Here is an 18,284-nt window from a genome sequence, read left to right on the forward strand (position 1 = left end):
TCCCAGGCGGAGGGGGATGGTGGCGTGTAGAACAAGCGACACCATTACTACTCTTCTCAGAATCCGAATGGCTATTAAGGAGCTAGGTTAAAAAGAATAGGTACCATGTTTAGAATTAGTCTTATTATAATTGTGAAGTAGTTCATTGAGTACCTGAATTCAGTTCATAGTAAAAGTGTTGCTCTACGTACAATACAATGACCCCTGAATATAGCAATAACGATAATTAAAGAAATAATGATGATGATAATGAATTGATAGAATTAAATGAAAAATATGAAATTCAATAAATAAATACGCGAATAAACAAACAAATAATGAATATATAGCTAATTCATGATTATAAAGAGAATGCTTAAGAACGGGAAATTATCAAAATAATGAAAAAAAACTAGTAAATATTCAAAATATTTTAGAAGAATGAAAAAAAGACACACTAAAATTTGTCTTTTGTTTTCTTTCAGACGCAGTGGAACCGTAGAATAGTCTGAAAGTCCACCAAACGGTAAAAAAAAAAGCTAGTATGCAAATACTTTTCATGAAACTCCTGGGGGCTCAGCCCTGCGTCTAATAATTATGTCCTTATTATTCTCTAACATTAAGACAACGTGCCCATCATAAATATTCAGGGAGAGCAAATATAGAATTATTAACTTCAGCATTTCAAATAATGATCATCCTAACTATAAATCATGTTTGTTTCGTTTTTTCAGCCCTCAGCTCATTCTCTCTAGCTATTTATTCATTTATATATCTATCTTTCCGTATATCGAAGCATGTATTTATCCATTCAATTCTATCTATCTACCTACCTACCTATCTATCTATTGTATCTACCTATTCCAGTCTCTATCCATCTACCCCAACCCTCTCTCTCCCTCTCTGTCTATCTATCAATGTATTTTTTTTCTACCCACCTATCCCCTCCCTCTATGTATGTTTCTCTCCCTGTCTCTCTTTCTTTTTCTCCCTCATTCCATCTCTTTCCCTCCCTGCTGTCCTTACCTTGCTCGACCATTATCTCTTTAGAGAGCAACTTCCATTTTCCGAATTTAACCCTAGCATGTTCCTACCCATCCCCTTTGCTTTGCATTGTATCCCTATCTATCTCTCAGTGCAGCTTTCCTGCTGGCTTCTCGCCCGGGGACATCCTGTTCTCTCCTTGACTTCATTTGGCCATCTTCGCCTAACCATTTGACATCCTCCTCCTTCCCATTCTCGTATTAATAATGTGTGACTTTTTGTGATGTTTCAAGATCTATCTTATCCATTTTTATATTATTTTTCATTATATTTTATTAAAATTCTAAATCAGTATTGAAGACGATTACAAAATTATATATTGCATATACGTTGCATTCTAAGCGATCTGGGGCCGTTTCATAAAGCTGTTCGTAAGTTAAGAGCGACTTTAAGAACGACCGGTGAACCTTTCTTCCGGGCTAAACCATCTCCAATGGTGTATAGCATTTACCAAAAGAAAGGATCACCAGTCGTTCTTAAAGGTGGTCTTATCTTATGAACAGCTTTATGAAACACCCACCTGAAAATATGTTAGAGATATACCACTGCAAATGCATTTTATCATAGATAAATAAAGGTTTGAATTGGGTTTTACATTGTATACCAAGCTATGTGTGCATACCGACAAAAATATGATCCTAGGGTTTATCCTGTTGGATACTGAACAAGCGTATTATGGTGGCGGTCTTTGAGAATGTATCCCGGAATGTATTGGGCAATGGTTCGTTGAAACAGCAGTCCAATTATTGTAATTGCAATTTTACCAACCCAGGGTTCCGAAATCTGTTTTGCAAGCAGGCCCTGTTTAGCCCTACTGAACATGATAATTTTTCTTTGTTAATAATTATTTTTATTTGAAAGATTCTGCTTAGGGCCTATGTGACTTTATCATGCACATTGTAATCTTTGGTAATAGAAAAATTGCCTAAAATTATGAAAAGCAAGCACTGGCATCTTATTAAAACTTCAGTACATATTTGGGGGTCTTCACTTTTATTTCCGTGTTTTCGACGAGGCATACAAGTTTCATCAGGCCTTCGTCGTAGATGGCGTGCTTGATTATGAAGTTACGGAGGAATCAAGAACAGAGTAAATATACTGAAAATTCCCCGTCAAAATGACAAGGCCGAGCTAGAAAAGTTGTCGAAAATTTTGTGAACCGGAAAAGCATGCAGATTTGTACCAAGTCTAAGATCTGAAATGCAATATCGTATTTTATTTCCAGAATCAAGGAATTAACCGCTGTTTTGATTTACCAACATTATCGAGAAAAAAATGATTGCTGTTCTTTGTCATGACGGGTATTGGTCCATTTCCTCTGTTCTTGAATTACGCCGATGAGCGAAAACACCCTAATGATGCAGTCCGACAAAATGTTAATTGCTATTTTGAAAGGTGCAAGGCGACTTCAGTTTTTATATCGCAGTTAACTCATTTGTCCCTTTTCTCATCCACATTTTCCGATTGTTTCGCTTTCTTTTCGAAACTTCATAAAAATCAGTGCGGTTCCCCCCCCCCCCCACCCCTCTTGTGCGGCCGCCTTTGGGTAAAATGCATAATTTGGATTATTGAATGGTCTAAAGGTTTAAATTGATGGGCATTGGGGATTTATGTAAATGCAGTCGTTGACGGTAACGTATTACCACACACACCAACTCATTATTCACGATATCAGGCTTATATTTAACGTGTTTATAAATCATTTTATTTTACTCCCTAAGGGAACGTGATATTTTGCCATGTGGATACAATTATTTGCTTTCATATGTCATATATATATTAACACGCATGTACATAGAACGGTAACATTTTATAACATTATAAGGGTGATTGGTTAAAGTTTTCAGCTGGACTGAAAAAAGGGAACAAACGTTTTAACAGTTTCGTTTTGTTCATGTCAAGAAGAAGTTGCGGCAGGAAATACTGCGATTACCTAATGATTTGCTTTCTGTGTATACTATATATATGTATGTATGTTTAAAAGTATAATGGGGACATTGTTTATGAAACCAAATCAGGTCCAAATGACATGAATGCTGTATCGATAATTATGTTAAGAAAGAAAATATTTTTTAAACAGATATTGATGTATTTATGAAACAAATATTCGAAATTGTACATAGATGTATTATATAATTGTTAGAATATTGTAAACGGTTGGCTAGATGAGGTGATTGCCCGAATTTATATTCTAAAAAAAAATTCTAACATTTTTGTTGCCTAGATTGAAGGTAGTCACCTTACACTTTATTATGACTTACAATCTACTTTTTTAATCATGATATTTTGAATTTCTATTCAAATTACATTCCTTTCAAACTTGTGTATCATCGAAGATTTGAAATCAGAAGAAATGTATTTTATTTCCTTCGTTACATTTCACCAGGAATTGCATCGGTGGAGAATAAAATATCCATTCTGTATTTATTTTGGGAGTGTTGTTTCTCCAAAGTAAATTACTTTAGTGGCAGACAATCATGGTAATGATGATTTCCCTTTCATTTGAAGAGATTCATGTGATTAGGTAAAAAATTTAAATTGAATTGTAATAATTTTGTAAGAAAAGACACAAAGCTGCGCATTGTATCGTTCTCTTCAAAACGTTCATGTAACAAAAATGAATAATATAGTTGATTTTATATTTTGGCATTATATTTTCATGCATCACATGAGGTATTTTAAGAGGTGTATATTTAGAGCAATTGACAAGTGGCAAAGATTTATAAATATTGAAACAAAATAGTTTGCTTAGTTTAACAATCACTTATCTGTGTTCAGGATTAAGTCTAAAACTGTTTTGTTTTGTGGTTCATTGTGTCGAACTAAATTATTGCTTTCGTTCTTTCAAATGCTATTAACCATCACCTTGCTATGTGCATAACGTATAGTACATGTCTACATAATACCTTTAATACTGCAAGCATTCACTCACGGAATTGCACCGCCTTGTGCAATGTCAGCGCTACAATTGGTTGGTCATATTTTTTTCTGAGGCTTTGTCCTTTATGGCATGCGTTTTTTACAAATGTTCTTTCCTGGTTAGACTGCTATTAAATTGAATTATCTAAATTTAAATCAAAGTGGTGTGCTATTTTTCTCCACTGCATTTTCTTTACGATTTAATCTGAATTCGTGGCCAATACATTATAATCCCCAAAGGAGCGTTTCATGCAACCATTTCGTGAGAAAAATTACCTATATCCCTGCATTTGATTGGATGAAAACATATTGTATCACTACAGTGCGTATCAAAAAAAGTTTACACTTTGAAAAAGCCCTGGGAATGAAAAAATATACAACATGTGGGTAAATTTTTCACATATAATTTGGGTTTGGGTCTCATCTATCCAATGAAAGTAAAAGTTTTGTCAGAATGTTACACTTGAGTGAGCACTGTCCATTTTTGTAAAACTCGCAGAAATCTGTTTGCGCAGAAATGCTCATTTTCACGCTGTGTCAAGGGGAAGGGCGAAATCAAACTCGCCCTGCGAAACATTTCTCATAAATTACCCTTGCAATTTTAGTCAATTGAAATAAAACGGACACTTCTGTAACAATTTTGCCACACAAATAGAAATTTCGACACTTACTAAGCACAACCTTTACCATTTTAGTGCCAGCTGGATTTGAGGACATAACTGAATCTGAACAAAAGTTTATATCAGACATCTCCGGCCTTTTTTCACGAAGTTTTTATCATTGAAAGTGGGTTTACGTTTTATGTTTTTTTAATGCTTATTTCTCCACACATTTTCCAAGCTCGATACTGATTAACAAAATGAAAATAAAGCCTAAGCCATTCCATGTAAATCACAGTTCAGTGTAAAGCAAATATCGTCACGATGGCCTCGGTGTGTGGGGGAGTGGGGTGGGGCGCAACGCACACTTTGAAGTGTTTGTGGGCAAGGAAACAAGTCAAAAAGGCTAAAAGATATCTTTAAATCAATTTTGCTAGCTAAATTCCACTTTTTCTTCATGTTTAAGTTCTACTTTTATTCGCATAACTATTTCAAAGTTCTGCGCAAATCATTTTTCACTAACTTTTCAAAAGTAAGTGGTGCTCACTCAAGCGGAAATATTTTTCGACAGTTATATCGTCATTTGCTTTAATGGATCTGTACTAATGTTAAAATATGGAAAAATCTTCAGAATATTACAAATGTATGATTTTACAGGATTTTTTCAAAGTGTAAACTTTTTTTGATACGCACTGTATAAAAAGACGCCCTTCACCTCACCTGGGCGTTGAGGCGTGCGCCTGTAATCCAAGCTGTGGAGACGTTACAAATTGATGCAGAGGTTCGAGCCCTGGTCAAGTCTTTCGGATGGTGACGTTAAAGGTCGGTCCCAGACTTAAATAATCATATCCGATTGATACACGCCTGACAAAACTCAAATACACACACATCACCGGTAAGTCGACACATTGCGATGATTGTGAACTGTAGATGGCAGCAAACACAACACCTACTGTTCTTGTGGAATTCACTGTCATCAACTCCTGACATATTTAATTTGAATGTAATGGTTTAAATTATAAAGTAAATGGCAAACATCTCAATAGTTTGTTAATAGTTGACTGTGTGACACCATAAGTCCATGGTGATGCTAGCAAAGTTCGGGAAGGGTCACGCAATGTGAAATGAAATTATGTTATGTAGTTCTGTTACTCTTAACGGGATAAGAAAAATGAAAAGTTTATGTGTACAGTGATCAAATAATTGTAAGTGCCTAAAAAGTATATGAAATAAATTGTCACTATAAAAATGCCTTTCCACTCGAATCATTGTCTCAATGTCTCCCTTTCTGCCACACATCGTGTTCGTGAGATAAACTAATATGGCATTTGGTATAAAAATGTGTGCTTTCACCTTGGTGTTTATGTTGATATCAATGCCTTTTGCCTTTGCTTTGCGCGATTTACTCGTAAGAAAAAAAACAGCTACACATACATGCACAAGCTGTATATTAACCATTTTAAATTTAAGATTAGTTGACATTTTGGGGGGGAAAGTGGGACCCCCCCCCCAACCAAAAAATGGAAAGAAATAGAGAGAAGAAACTGAGGTAGAAAGAAAGGGAGAAGAAGAGTGAGGGGAATTTAAAAAAAAGAGAAGTGAAGAAGAAAATGGAATAGGGGAGGGGGAAGAAAGATGCGGATATGAGGGGAAACGGGGAGAGTAAGAGGGGAAGCAAAAAATAGGAACATGCGGGAGGTCCAAAGGGATGTCAAATATGTGTTTAATTTTAGGGGACAAAATTGACAGTAAATAAGGGGCGCCCTATTGACCCCCCAAGTTAGGGATGACAGTTGAATCTCAACTGGACGGGTGCCGTCAGGCGAGGATCTGGGATTTCGCAGGGAGGGGGCGCAAGTTTGAACTGATTTTGAAGTCCCTGTGTACCTTTAAAATAAGACCGCCCCTCACCTCCCGCCCGTCAAACATAAGCACCTTACTGGCATGTTGAATTTCATTATTTCGTAATCACATGAAAAAGGGCAACTGAAGACCTGTTATTTTTGTGATGTGTTCATTCAAAGAAAAATCCATGGATATGTGTAATATCACTTTTTTAAAATATTATCTTTTTTGGTTGAACATGAATCATGCGCCCCGGACAAAATATTCAATTGGCGCCCCAATATCGAGCACGGTTTCTGCGTGAACATCGATTCGGCGCCCCCCCCCCCCCCCGAGGATTAACATAAATTCTGCACACCTTTGCCAAACATCAATTCTGTGCCCCCCCCCCCCCCTCCCCTCGGTTGAACATAAATTCGGCACCTCTAAGTCGAACATCAATTCGGGACCCCTATATCGAACTTCAATTCGGTGTCCCTAGGTATAACATCAAGTCGGCGCCCCCTAGTGTGAATATCGATTTGGCACCCTAGTTAAGCAATACCCTCCCCCTATCTATATCGAAGATTGATTTGCCCCCCCCCCCCCCCGTTTGAACATAGATTTGGTGTTCCCCCTAGTGTGAACATCATTTTTACTCCCCTATGTTGAACATAAATTCGACACCCCCTATGTCGGCGCCCCCTAGTGTGAATATCGATTTGGCACCCTAGTTAAGCAATACCCTCCCCCTATCTATATCGAAGATTAATTTGCCCCCCCCCCCGTTTGAACATAGATTTGGTGTTCCCCCTAGTGTGAACATCATTTTTACTCCCCTATGTTGAACATAAATTCGACACCCCCTATGTTGAACATCAAGTCCCCCCCCCCTCCCTTGGTTGAAGATCAATTAGGCGCCCCAATCTTGAACATCAATTAGACACCCCCTCCCCAGCCTGTACATTAATTTTGCTCCCCATATAATTCGGACACCAATTATGCCCCGCCCCACCCCCTTGTTTGAAGATCAAATTTGGGGTTCCTCTTGCTCAAACATCACCCCCCCCCCCCTACTTCGCACTTCGAACATCAATTTCGTGCCCCCTTTGTTTGAAAATAGTCGATTCGGCGCCCCCATACTTCAAACATCAATTTGGCACCCCCCCCCCAGTTCGAACATCAATTTGGAGCCCCCAATTTCGAACATCAATTCTGCACCCCTCCCCCCCCCATACTTCGAACATCAACCACAACCACCCCCCCCCCCCCCCCTAGTTCGAACATCACTTATGGGCCCCAGGCCTCTAGCTCGAATATCAATTTGCCCTCCCCCACTTCAAACATCAATTTGGCGCCCTCTTAGTTTGAACATCAACTTGCATGGCGCCCCTAGTTCGAACATCGAATCGGTGACCCCCCCCCCCTAGTTCAAACATCAAATCGGTGCCCCGGTCAACAACATTTTTGCCCCTTCCTTCTTTATTTCCCCCGCGTTCTATATAATTTTTTTCTTTTCCTTTCCCTCTCTCCCCTATTTCTTCTCTTACTTCCCCCCCCCCCCCCCCTCTTTCTCACTTTTTTCTCTTCTTTCCCTTCTTCCTCTCCCTTTTTTTCTTCTCTTTCTTTCTCCCTTTTTCTCTTTTTTTTTCTTTCTTCCCCTTTCCTCTCTTTTTTTTCTTCCTTCCCTCCGCTTCCTCTTTCTTTTTACTTCTCTTTTCCCCATTTTCCTCTCTTATTTTTTCTTTTCTTCTTCTTTCCTTCCCCTCTTTTCTTTTTTCTGTTCTTTTCTAAATTCCTTCTTTTCCTCTCTCTTTGCTTCTCTTCCTTTCCCCCTCCTCTTCCCTTCTTATGAGCGGGGGGGGCAAGGCCCCTTTGGCCCTCTTCATGGAGCCCCGCCGGTGCGACGTTCCCGGGGGGGGGGCAGTAAAATGTAATATTGTACACATGCGTGAACAAATTGTTTCCAAACGCCCCTAAACGAGTTTTTCTCTCTGTGCAAAATGCCCCCTAAACACGTTTTTCGCGGGCTGCATTTACACATTTTGAATCCCAAATAAGTTGTTGCCAAAATATGACCCCTTAACAAGTTTTCTCGTTTCCCAGGACCGTTCCCAGGGGCCTGGTTGCACCCGGGAATAACCATAACCCAAAGCCTCACCGGGCCAAAGCATTATGTCCGGCGCATCGTGTGCAGTTATATTGAGGGACGTCCATACATGAATGCATGTATAAATCGTGTTGCCATACGTACGATTTGTCGATCTGACTCAAGACTGGTAAGCTTACAATAATAATTATGATTGTTTATCATGCATGTAATCCTCATTTTATTATTAAAAAAATAGACATGAAATGAAATACTCAGAAAATTTGCTTTACCCAATTGATCATGGGCACGGAATACTGGTAGACGGAATTGAGGTCAAAGAGGCGTATAGCACGCCGAGTGTACAGCATATTGTTGCTGAAAGACTATACGTTACTGTACAGTGCCCAACATTATGGACCCGACTCGCAATGGTTTCTAAACCATTGTAGTGATACGACAATATAAGGGAAACAACAATATTATGTAGACATTGCCCCATTCATAATTTGTACGCATGGAGATTTTAGACACTCTTTACACTGCCAATGGATCTTAAAATAAATGGACACTCTCAAAGATTAACATTATACGTGCATTTTAATGAGGACATGCACGTGTTTCGACAATAGCGAACACCGAAGGCGTATTGATCATTTACAAAGAAATAGTTTTCCTAGTCTTTTTTTTATTGTTGATGTCCTGTTTAGGAATATGTCTTTCCATCAACATGCTCAAAATTTGGAGCAGCAAAAGTGAGAAGTAGACGATTTTTCTTTTCATTCCTTGAATACTCACAAATAATGATTAGCAATAACAATACTGAAAGGTACACAAACTCTTCTACACGCTATGTCTCTGTGAAATATTAGCAGAGAACTTGGGGAAATGGGAGTATAAATGATCAGAAATCTTACAAAACATTGTCTCTTTCTTACAATAAGGTATATTTTTTCCCAATGGGACACACAGAACTACATTTACCAATTGTGATTCAGAAATGCACATTGATTTTTCAGGATTTAATTGCTTTGTTTGTTTCACCTTCGGTAACAACACGGACCGCTTCTTTCAAATCATAACATAATTCACGGGGGTCATCATAGTAAACATGAAGAGAATGATTATTCAGATAACAATGGCAGTAATATAGGAAATCCGATGAATGTCTGTCTCTTTGTCGGTTAGTAACTGGACTTTATTCCTTGTTATCTCCTGGATTCGTATATGCAGTCGTACATACTTTTGGGTTGAACGAAACATGGCAGTGGGCTGTATTGGCCCTCCTACCCCCCCCCCCCTGAAGTAGGGGAATAAACATTAAAAAATAAGACGAAGGGGGAAAAAGGGAGAACTTGGAACGCGTGGGTAGTGTGATTCTATCGTACCAATTATTTATTTAAAAATGATTATCATCCTTATAAGGTGGTCTTCAGTCCCTCTCACCTTTAGGTTTATGTCACCCCTGTTCGTATCGCATCACATCGATTATTACGTCATAAATAGGCGACTGACAAGAAAACTTTACAAAGTCTTTACTAAAGGGGGTTAGGAGGAATTTATTTTACTATACCTTGATTTGCCAAAAGTTATATTATGTTATTAAAATGAAACTGTACAACTTGGTCGGATCATCAAACGGTTGTTGGGGTTGGAGTGAGTTAATATCAATTTCATTATATCAATACCATTATATGCTCAGGCACGAATCCATGCCAAAATCTGTATTGTGTGTTTCGTTTAATGAGGAATGTCATCCGGTTGTGAAGTGATAACCTTTGCGTGAATGGGTCTTTATTCAAACATTATTGTCGGTATTGATTAATAAATTCAGATATAGTTTTTTTTTAGTGTTACATAGACCAATTCAATGGTATTTTCCAAATCCTAAATAAAGTTGGTTACCCCCCCCCCCCCCCATCTCGTACAAGACCTGTTGGTGATAATGCGCCCTCTTATGTCGATGGAGCCATGGAAGGAATGCTGACATCAAAAAAATACGCCCGGACTCTTGCCATCAAACATCAATCCCCTCCCCCAAACACACACACCCTCCCATACACATACACTCACACATCAACTATTTTGTTGAAAGCATTATTGAATTAGTTAGCTGTATACGTTGGGGTGAAAAGATTTCTGCATTCAGTAAATCTGTTGAATCACGCATGAAAGAACAATTTTTGGTATTATGGCAAATTAAAGAAATAACAAAAAGAGTACTCGGTGCGTGCAAGTGCAAGAGGTGAAGGCTAAAAGCAATGAATAAAGAATCCGTATACAGTCATGTTCACTATTGTGTAACAATCAGACTCGGGGCCGGTGCGTTAATTAGTCATCGTCATCAAAATTAGTGGTTTTAAAAGTCCTTGAATCTATAGATATAGCTTTATTTGCCCAATTGTTGTGTAAAACTATAGGGTTGAAAAGATAATTAAAAAATGAAATGCATTTCAATAAAATAGAAAACCAACCGTAAATAGGTTAGAAATGCTTTTCTATTGTTTCATGACATTATTGTACCTTAAATAACAGAATATACATCATGGAGAAAAGGTAGAGTTATAGCAAAAAAAATTATCAACTGACTGGAGCCTCGGAAGAACATACACCCTGCCCCCCCCCCACACACACACACAAACACTCACACCAACGCACACACATACCTGCATCCATTTCTCTCTTCCTGTCACTCTCTTCGCTCTTCACCACCCCCCCCCCCCCCCCCCCACTTCAACATGTCTTCTGTGCCTATATTATCTCTTTGTTCTTATTTATACCTAAAGAATATACGTTTGACCGACTCACTGCATCCCAATGGCTCCTCAAATCGTTCTTATGACCGGGTGTTCAGCAGGCATCGGTCTGGCGACAGCCAAACGTCTTGCTCTGGACATAGATCAGCGTTACATCGTCATAGCCTCCGTCATCGCCATGTCGGAAAAGGCGAATCTCGTGGCCGCCGTAGGGGGCTCCCTGAATAAAACAATTTTTATCAGGGAGTTGGATGTTACAAACGATACCAACATTTCCGACGTAGTTCGTGACGTCATCAGAGAACACGGCAGGATTGATATATTAAGTAAGTGGCCTAGCTCAACGATACTAAGACCTCATGCCTCGTGCGGTTAATGTCCAAACGATTTATTACAAGAAGGGAATGCTAAATTTTATCAAGGCATTCCAGTCAAAAGTAAAGTAGTCGGAAACAACAGCAGCAACGAGTAGAAATAGTCATAGTAGTAGTATAGTAGTAGTAGTAGTAGTAGTAGTAGTAGTAGTAGTAGTAGTAGTAGTAGTAGCAGAAGTAATGGTGGTGAAATGAGGAGGTATTTCGGCGTCAGCGCTAAGGATTATCTTTTATCCCCCCCCCCAAAAAAAAGACAATCCTCCGCGCTGACTCCCACGAGGAGGTGTAGTAGTTCATAATGATAATAGTGATAATATGCGAAGGATTCTCCCCTGTTTCCATTCCATTTCATCTATTTATTTCAACACCAGACATTTTCAGCAATAGCTGTTGTCCAATAGTTTCCTGCATGTTGACCTGGGAAGAAGAACGTTCATATTTCGAGTAATTAGCCAATGCGCCATTTCTCATCCATCTTTACTTTTTGTTAGATTTGATTTAACATTTTGTGCATACCTTATTTGAATTCGTTTCCTCTTTCTCCCGCTTTACAGTTAGTGTTGCTGGAGTCGGATTCGTTGAAATTCCCGAAAGGGTCACGCGGGAGCAGATCGACAAAATTTTCAGCGTTAATACTATTGGACCAATAAGGCTAGCTCAGGCGGTCTTGCCTCACATGAAAAAGAGAAGAGCGGGTAGAATTGTCATTGTATCGAGTGACATGTCTAGGCAAGGTAAGATATGTTCTTCCACCCCCCCCCCCCCCCCTTCTCCACCCCTTCTTTCCAGCGTCCATTTTCATTCACTTGCTGCTGACAGACGGGTGGTAGCTCGCACTAGTGTTCCTTATGATTTATATTTGTATGCGCGTACCAATTATTCGACGCGCACACATTACCGCTTGTCTACCAGTATTGCTGTTGTTTTTTTTACGTATATGTATTATTCAACTTGTTCTTTACTCTACAAACTCTTTAACTTGTAGTATCGCATCCATTTACTATTTCGCTTTCTCTAATTTTCTCCCTCCCATCTATTTAATTCAAATGGCATTCGGTTCTTTTATTTCCTTTTCCATTTGCAGCTTGGCCATACTTCGATCTTTACTGCGCAACAAAGTTCGGTGTTGAGGGGTTTTTCGAAGCTCTGGCATCCAGCGTGAGAGCTTTTAACATTAGGTGAGGATTATATCATAGCGCTATTACATGATTATATATTACCCACTAGAAAATATTTCTACCGGACATGTAGGTTGGAGCAGGGGACTTGTGTAGAATGGTTAAGCGAAATTTCTTCTTTAAAACAATTCAGACTTCAGAACCAGTTGCTATAGTTCATGGTGTAAAGAGTTAGGTCTGGGAAACCCCGATCGTAGAGTCCTGTTTGAACCCTGGACTTTCCACTAGATCTAAATGCGCATAATGGAAGAGTAACGTGTTTCAAGAAACGCATTTAAAGGATTGACGTAGTTTTTGACTTGACATTTTTTAGGCATCAGCTAGTGTTCAACAGAAAAACGATTTAAATTGTACGAAATTGTGTGTTCATGATGCTATCATACGTTATCCAATTTCCTTTTTTATTTATAGGGTGTGTCTAGTGGAGCCAGGCCCGATCACTACCGGGCTTTTGGATAGTCTACAAAATGACTTGCAGAAACTGATAAACGACAAAACGGTAGATGACATCGAACTCCGCCAGCTTCTTGGCCTGAATCGAGACTTGTCTGACATGGAGAGAACCCGCAGCGCGGAAGATGTCGCAGTGGACTTGACCACGCGATGTTTAGACGTCGACGAACCAGTACTTCGACATCTACTTCTTGATGATAAATTCATGAGTGCTACCCGAGAAGCGTTGGCGGACCTTACAGGAGAGAGTACGGTTGCATTCATGCGCAAACAACTTGGACATTGAACGATGCATGAGAATGTTCTCACTCCAAGCAGTGATCAAGATGCGGAAAATCAGGGCTTCATACGAACCTGCGCAGGGTTACATAAATTTGAGACCGAGTACGCGAATTATGGGAGCGCCCTGCGTACTCGTATTGTTCCTCTGCGCATAATCGATGTTGACAAATATATCGCAAAATTTGGGAATGACGTCAGTTTTACGTATGTACGTAGTCTTACGTTGGCATTTTCTTTTCTTCCTGGGAACCTTTTTAAATACAGCACGAATCAAATTAAGTACTTTTTTATGAGACCTGGCGGTGTTTCATGAAAGTTGTCAGCGCTGAATAAATTGTAGTGCTGACAATGTCAGTGAAATCCTTTTATTTTGATTGGCTGAAAGACACTGGCCTCTGACTTTTGCTACGGTAACTGTCGGAGAAAGACAAGTTGTCAGTGTCGACAACTTTCATGAAACGGTCCCCTATTCATGATAGAACCACTCTTTTGTGAACTTTGCCAAAAGATTACATAATCATTATTTACGAAAATATAGGCCTGGAGTAGTAGTAAAATTTTATTTTACTTTCAGTGAATTACATAAAGCAGCCCAAAGGGCTGAATAACATGCACTCTGAAAAGTATTGGGTAAAAGTGCCCCATGGGGATAATTATGTGTCCAACCAACATTGGGCGTTTTTATTCTTACCCAGTGTGATGAAAATTTTGCCCATTCGAAAGTAATTGCTGCTTATTTTTCAACCTTACTGGACATCATGCTTCCCTCATTAGGTCAAATACTGCCCAGATTGGTTAGACACATACACTGTAAAAACTGTGGTGTTAAAACTGACACCAATTGGTGTTAATAGAGGACCACAACCTGAGGTGTTAAAATTACACCCTTGAGATTGAACATAACACCAGAGAGTGAAAATGTAACAACCATAGGTGTTGTAATGACACCTATAGGTGTAAAACTAACACCACCAATTCGACACCGGTGTAAAATAGCTGGTGTAGTCCTCTATGTACACTGGTTAACACCACAGTTTTGTTGTGTAATTACCCTCGTGTTGGTAGAAATTCTACCCAATATTTTTTACAGGGCATTGTCAATGATTCAAATAACACTTAAATACAATTGATTAAATATATTTACATTCATCGAATCATGGTCGTTATAAATAACGAAGTTGAATATTGAGTTTCAAAAATAAAACAGGAGAAAAAGAAAAAGAGAGATGAAAAAGAAGGGTATTTTGGCGAGCGAGTGGAATGAGCGAACGCTGGTAAGCGTTTTTTTCTTCAAATCGTCGGTCAAATTTGTCACCGCCGACGGAAAACCAGAAAGTATCATGGCCCAAAGATTTTCCCAGGGGTTGTTGCGTGTATTATTATCAATTGGCAGCACCCCTGGAATTCTGGGAGCCTAAATTTGAGAAATGTATTTTAAAAGACATTTTGTGTTGAAACCTTTATTTGCTGTCTTAGGACCAAAACGACCTTCAAATTGGAATGAAAACTTTTTTTTCTTTTCATTATAACTTTAGTACCGTCCCCTTCAAAATGTTCCCAGGGTCCTGGAAAGCAGGCAGCAAACAAAAAAATCTCTCGTCTGTTATTTTTTTCTATTCTATCAACGCCCCTGGGGCATGCATATCGTTAAGAGTAAAGAATTATATATAATACACTTTAACCCGTCAGATTATGTACAACTATAGGTCAGCAGAAAAGAAATATGAACAATAAGGGTCCTCAAATTTGCGACAAACTGACCAAAAATTCCAGTTCACTGCAAAGTCATGACAATAAACATCCATGAATCAAAAATTCAAGGTCACTCGACCATTTATGTACCGTTTATTGAAGCATGGACCTACCTCAGAGTGGTAGGTCCATGATTGAAGAAACTACTAGTAGTACCCACAATAGGACATGAATTAAATTTAATTTATCCTTTCGGAACAAAAAGCCTTTTTACTTGCCTCAACAAACCAGCAGATTCTGACCCATGGGGGAACCCAAACCTGATTTATCGCACGAATACTTATGTTTCCACCAAGAGAAGATACGTGATCTAAACTTTATTATCACGTCCCGTTTGTACAGCTAGGTTTAATGTCTACATTTGAACCGTGACTTTGACTGTAACTAAAACAAGACTTGTGTAAAGGACAAGTTCGAACCAATTAAAGAATTGATTTGAATGAAAAGGAAAAAACCCAACAAGCATAACATTGCATATTTCATCAAAATTGGATCTTCTCTTTATTGAATATCAGCTTTCTAACGTTCCCCTCTGTTCCACCCTTTAATTTAGAACAACACCTGCATACGTGTATTCGAGTTGGTATGTTGGTTGTGCGTAGTGTTTGTTTAAACTGAAATGGATGAAATAAATTGAAAAAAGTTCATTATTGATTCTAGATAAAATAAAATGAACACAATAAAAATAGAATGGATCGTTCTGTGTCTTCTTCAAAAACTTTGTAAAGAAAATGGAAAATACCACGTCTCCCCTATCTCTCTCCATCTCTCTCCCTCTCTCTCTCTCTCTCTCCCTTCTATTCATATTTATCCCCCCCCCCTCTATTATTCCCTTTTCTCAGTCGAATCTCTGCTTTTGAATAGATTTCCCTTCATATTTTCATCCTTCTACTTGCAATCTGGCATTATAGAATCGTTGTTTTGTACCTTTTTTTTATTATGAAAAATAAACCGCACTGAAACTAAATCCACATTAAAGACATTATGACTCAGTATTCATGCACGCTCCGCCCCCTTATATTTACTAAGCAATCTGTTGATGTAGGAGTTGGGAGTAGTTCGTTTTATTCTTATTTAAATGCCAAAGGTACAAAAGACTCATAGTATGGTCCCACCTAGGTTACATAACAATCCAAAAATTCATTGTTTTTTTTTTTCTTGTTCTACCGCATGCCCCTTGGAAGCGGGTCAGCTTCGGCACCCCAAAGATTTTCTGGAAATTAGGTTGAATTGTTGTAATGTATACATTCTCCCCCTCATATCACCCTTTTTAACCCTATCTAGGCCGGGGGGCCTCGGAGCCCCCCCCCCCCCCCCCTCAACAAATCGCGCGAAATTTTGAGACCAATTTTGCGTCACCCGGGTACGTGGTTCCAATATTACGCAACATTATGTTAGTGCATGTCAGACCACAAATTGCTCAAAAAACGTGATTCGTGTACAAAGTCAATGCAAATTGTGTTTTCAACTAAAATTCATAAATGTAATATTATTTTTAGTTTTGCTGGTCTAAATGTATTTATTTTAGAATTTTTATGATCACAGAAGAGTCCCTAACAAATTTCATTGAAAAAAACAATGAAAAACAAAAGGTCCCAAAAAACTGAGAAGGAAATACATAAGAAATTGAAAACAAAACAATATAATACATAAGAAAATGATTTGATATCGCAATTTTTTTCTTGTACACTTGCTAAAAACACCACAAAGAGTTTCTATACCATGAATTAGTACATTTGGAGCTTTGTTTAGGGAGTTGGAGGAGAGTAAGATTTCGCATACTAATTACGCATAAATTAGCATATTCACTTAATAGCAATTCACATGAAATAAATTCTTGCAGATTATGTCCCAGGCAACCCGCGTGCCAATTTTCGGCGCGATCGCGTGGTCGACGACCGAGATCATAGGGGGGGGGCCTTTCAGCCCCCCCCCCCGGCCATATGAACTCCCAAAATACCCCGGCCTAGATAGGGTTAAGCGAAATGCCAGTTTTTGCTTGTTAATTGTTTCTCCATAAAATCATCTTCGCTTCCGAGGAAAATTCCATTTTTTGTGCTTGTCAAATCCTTTGATCTCCCCCTGCTTATCGAACTATTTTAACAGTCCAGCAATTCTTTTTTAATCGTCATCATGCAAGTAAAACATTCGTGGTGTTATTAATCTGCGTTTTACCCAAGTCTACCCAGCTTGATAAAGCACGGTTAATATTTTTCAGATTTTTAAGTATTTCTTAAATCCAATGATCATTTTGATGCCATGAAATTATTTTCGGCTTCTCATACACACTTTTTAGGCATGTGAGAAGCATAAACCAACATTCACTCTGGTCAATCTTAAAGTAACACATAACACAAAGTTTATACACTGCATATTGTTTAGCGTAATTTTTCTTTTCACAGATATGTTTTAAGTAGGCAATCAAAATGTGGTATCAAAGTGACGTCACATGGGCTTTAAATTATGTTCAGTCGATTCTACGCCCAAAATTGCCCTTGTTCAACATGTTAAAGTAAACATATAAAGTAAACATATAACACGGAAAATAATTTTGTGCGCACTTTCAACTCATTCTGGCCCACTGTGCGGTGGTACATCCGACGGTCACCAGGGTTTTGAGGGTTCATTGCTATCGATCAGTGAAACAACAACAGCAACACCAAAGACCTCAATGACGTCTTTCATCGAGTTCACGCGTTATAATGATGTCCCCAGCATGCCTTCATCATTTCATATATTTATTTTCGAATAAGAAACCATGTCCCCATATCATGCTTTTGGTAGCCTAATATACCTTAATCTTCTCACTGTACTATAGAAAAAATACATCACTGTAAGAGGTTATTATGCTAGAATCATATCGATAAATCGTATTGTTAAAAACAAAAAAAAACTTGTTCAATGTTTTATTTCTACATAATTATCATTCATTCATTCCTTATTATTTTTCTTTGCATTTTTATCCATGACAGTATGATTAAAAGCCAGGATATATTTTGGAATGACGATAGTCATGCAATATAAAAGAGTATTTA

At 38.5% G+C, this 18,284-nt stretch overlaps 2 protein-coding genes across 2 annotated transcripts in view; both read left to right on the forward strand.

The window, feature by feature from the left end:
- The window catches only part of LOC121430717 (cell wall integrity and stress response component 4-like), a 31,518-nt gene extending 27,720 nt beyond the window's left edge, over positions 1-3,798 (forward strand). The window contains exon 8 of the mRNA XM_041628082.1: positions 465-3,798. Coding sequence (XP_041484016.1) covers positions 465-481 — 17 coding nt within the window. The 3' untranslated portion in view covers positions 482-3,798. The remainder of the gene's footprint in view (positions 1-464) is intronic.
- Positions 3,799-8,505: 4,707 nt separating this feature from the next.
- LOC121430797 (retinol dehydrogenase 8-like) lies at positions 8,506-14,354 on the forward strand. Its single transcript, XM_041628205.1, has 5 exons — positions 8,506-8,644; positions 11,241-11,536; positions 12,139-12,318; positions 12,669-12,762; positions 13,174-14,354. The coding sequence occupies exons 2-5, from the start codon at positions 11,272-11,274 to the stop codon at positions 13,499-13,501; spliced, it is 867 nt and encodes a 288-aa protein (XP_041484139.1). The 5' UTR covers positions 8,506-8,644; positions 11,241-11,271; the 3' UTR covers positions 13,502-14,354.
- The last annotated feature ends 3,930 nt before the right edge of the window (positions 14,355-18,284 follow it).

The sequence above is a fragment of the Lytechinus variegatus genome, chromosome 17 (assembly GCF_018143015.1).
Source record: "Lytechinus variegatus isolate NC3 chromosome 17, Lvar_3.0, whole genome shotgun sequence".
Classification (NCBI taxonomy): Eukaryota; Metazoa; Echinodermata; class Echinoidea; order Temnopleuroida; family Toxopneustidae; genus Lytechinus; species Lytechinus variegatus.

Coding starts and splice junctions, on each gene's coding strand:
- LOC121430797 (XM_041628205.1), top strand. CDS start 11,272: ATGGCTCCTCAAATCGTTCTTATGACCGGGTGTTCAGCAGGCATCGGT. Junction 11,537..12,138: donor CGGCAGGATTGATATATTAA/GTAAGTGGCCTA, acceptor CCCGCTTTACAG/TTAGTGTTGCTGGAGTCGGA. Junction 12,763..13,173: donor GTGAGAGCTTTTAACATTAG/GTGAGGATTATA, acceptor TTTTATTTATAG/GGTGTGTCTAGTGGAGCCAG.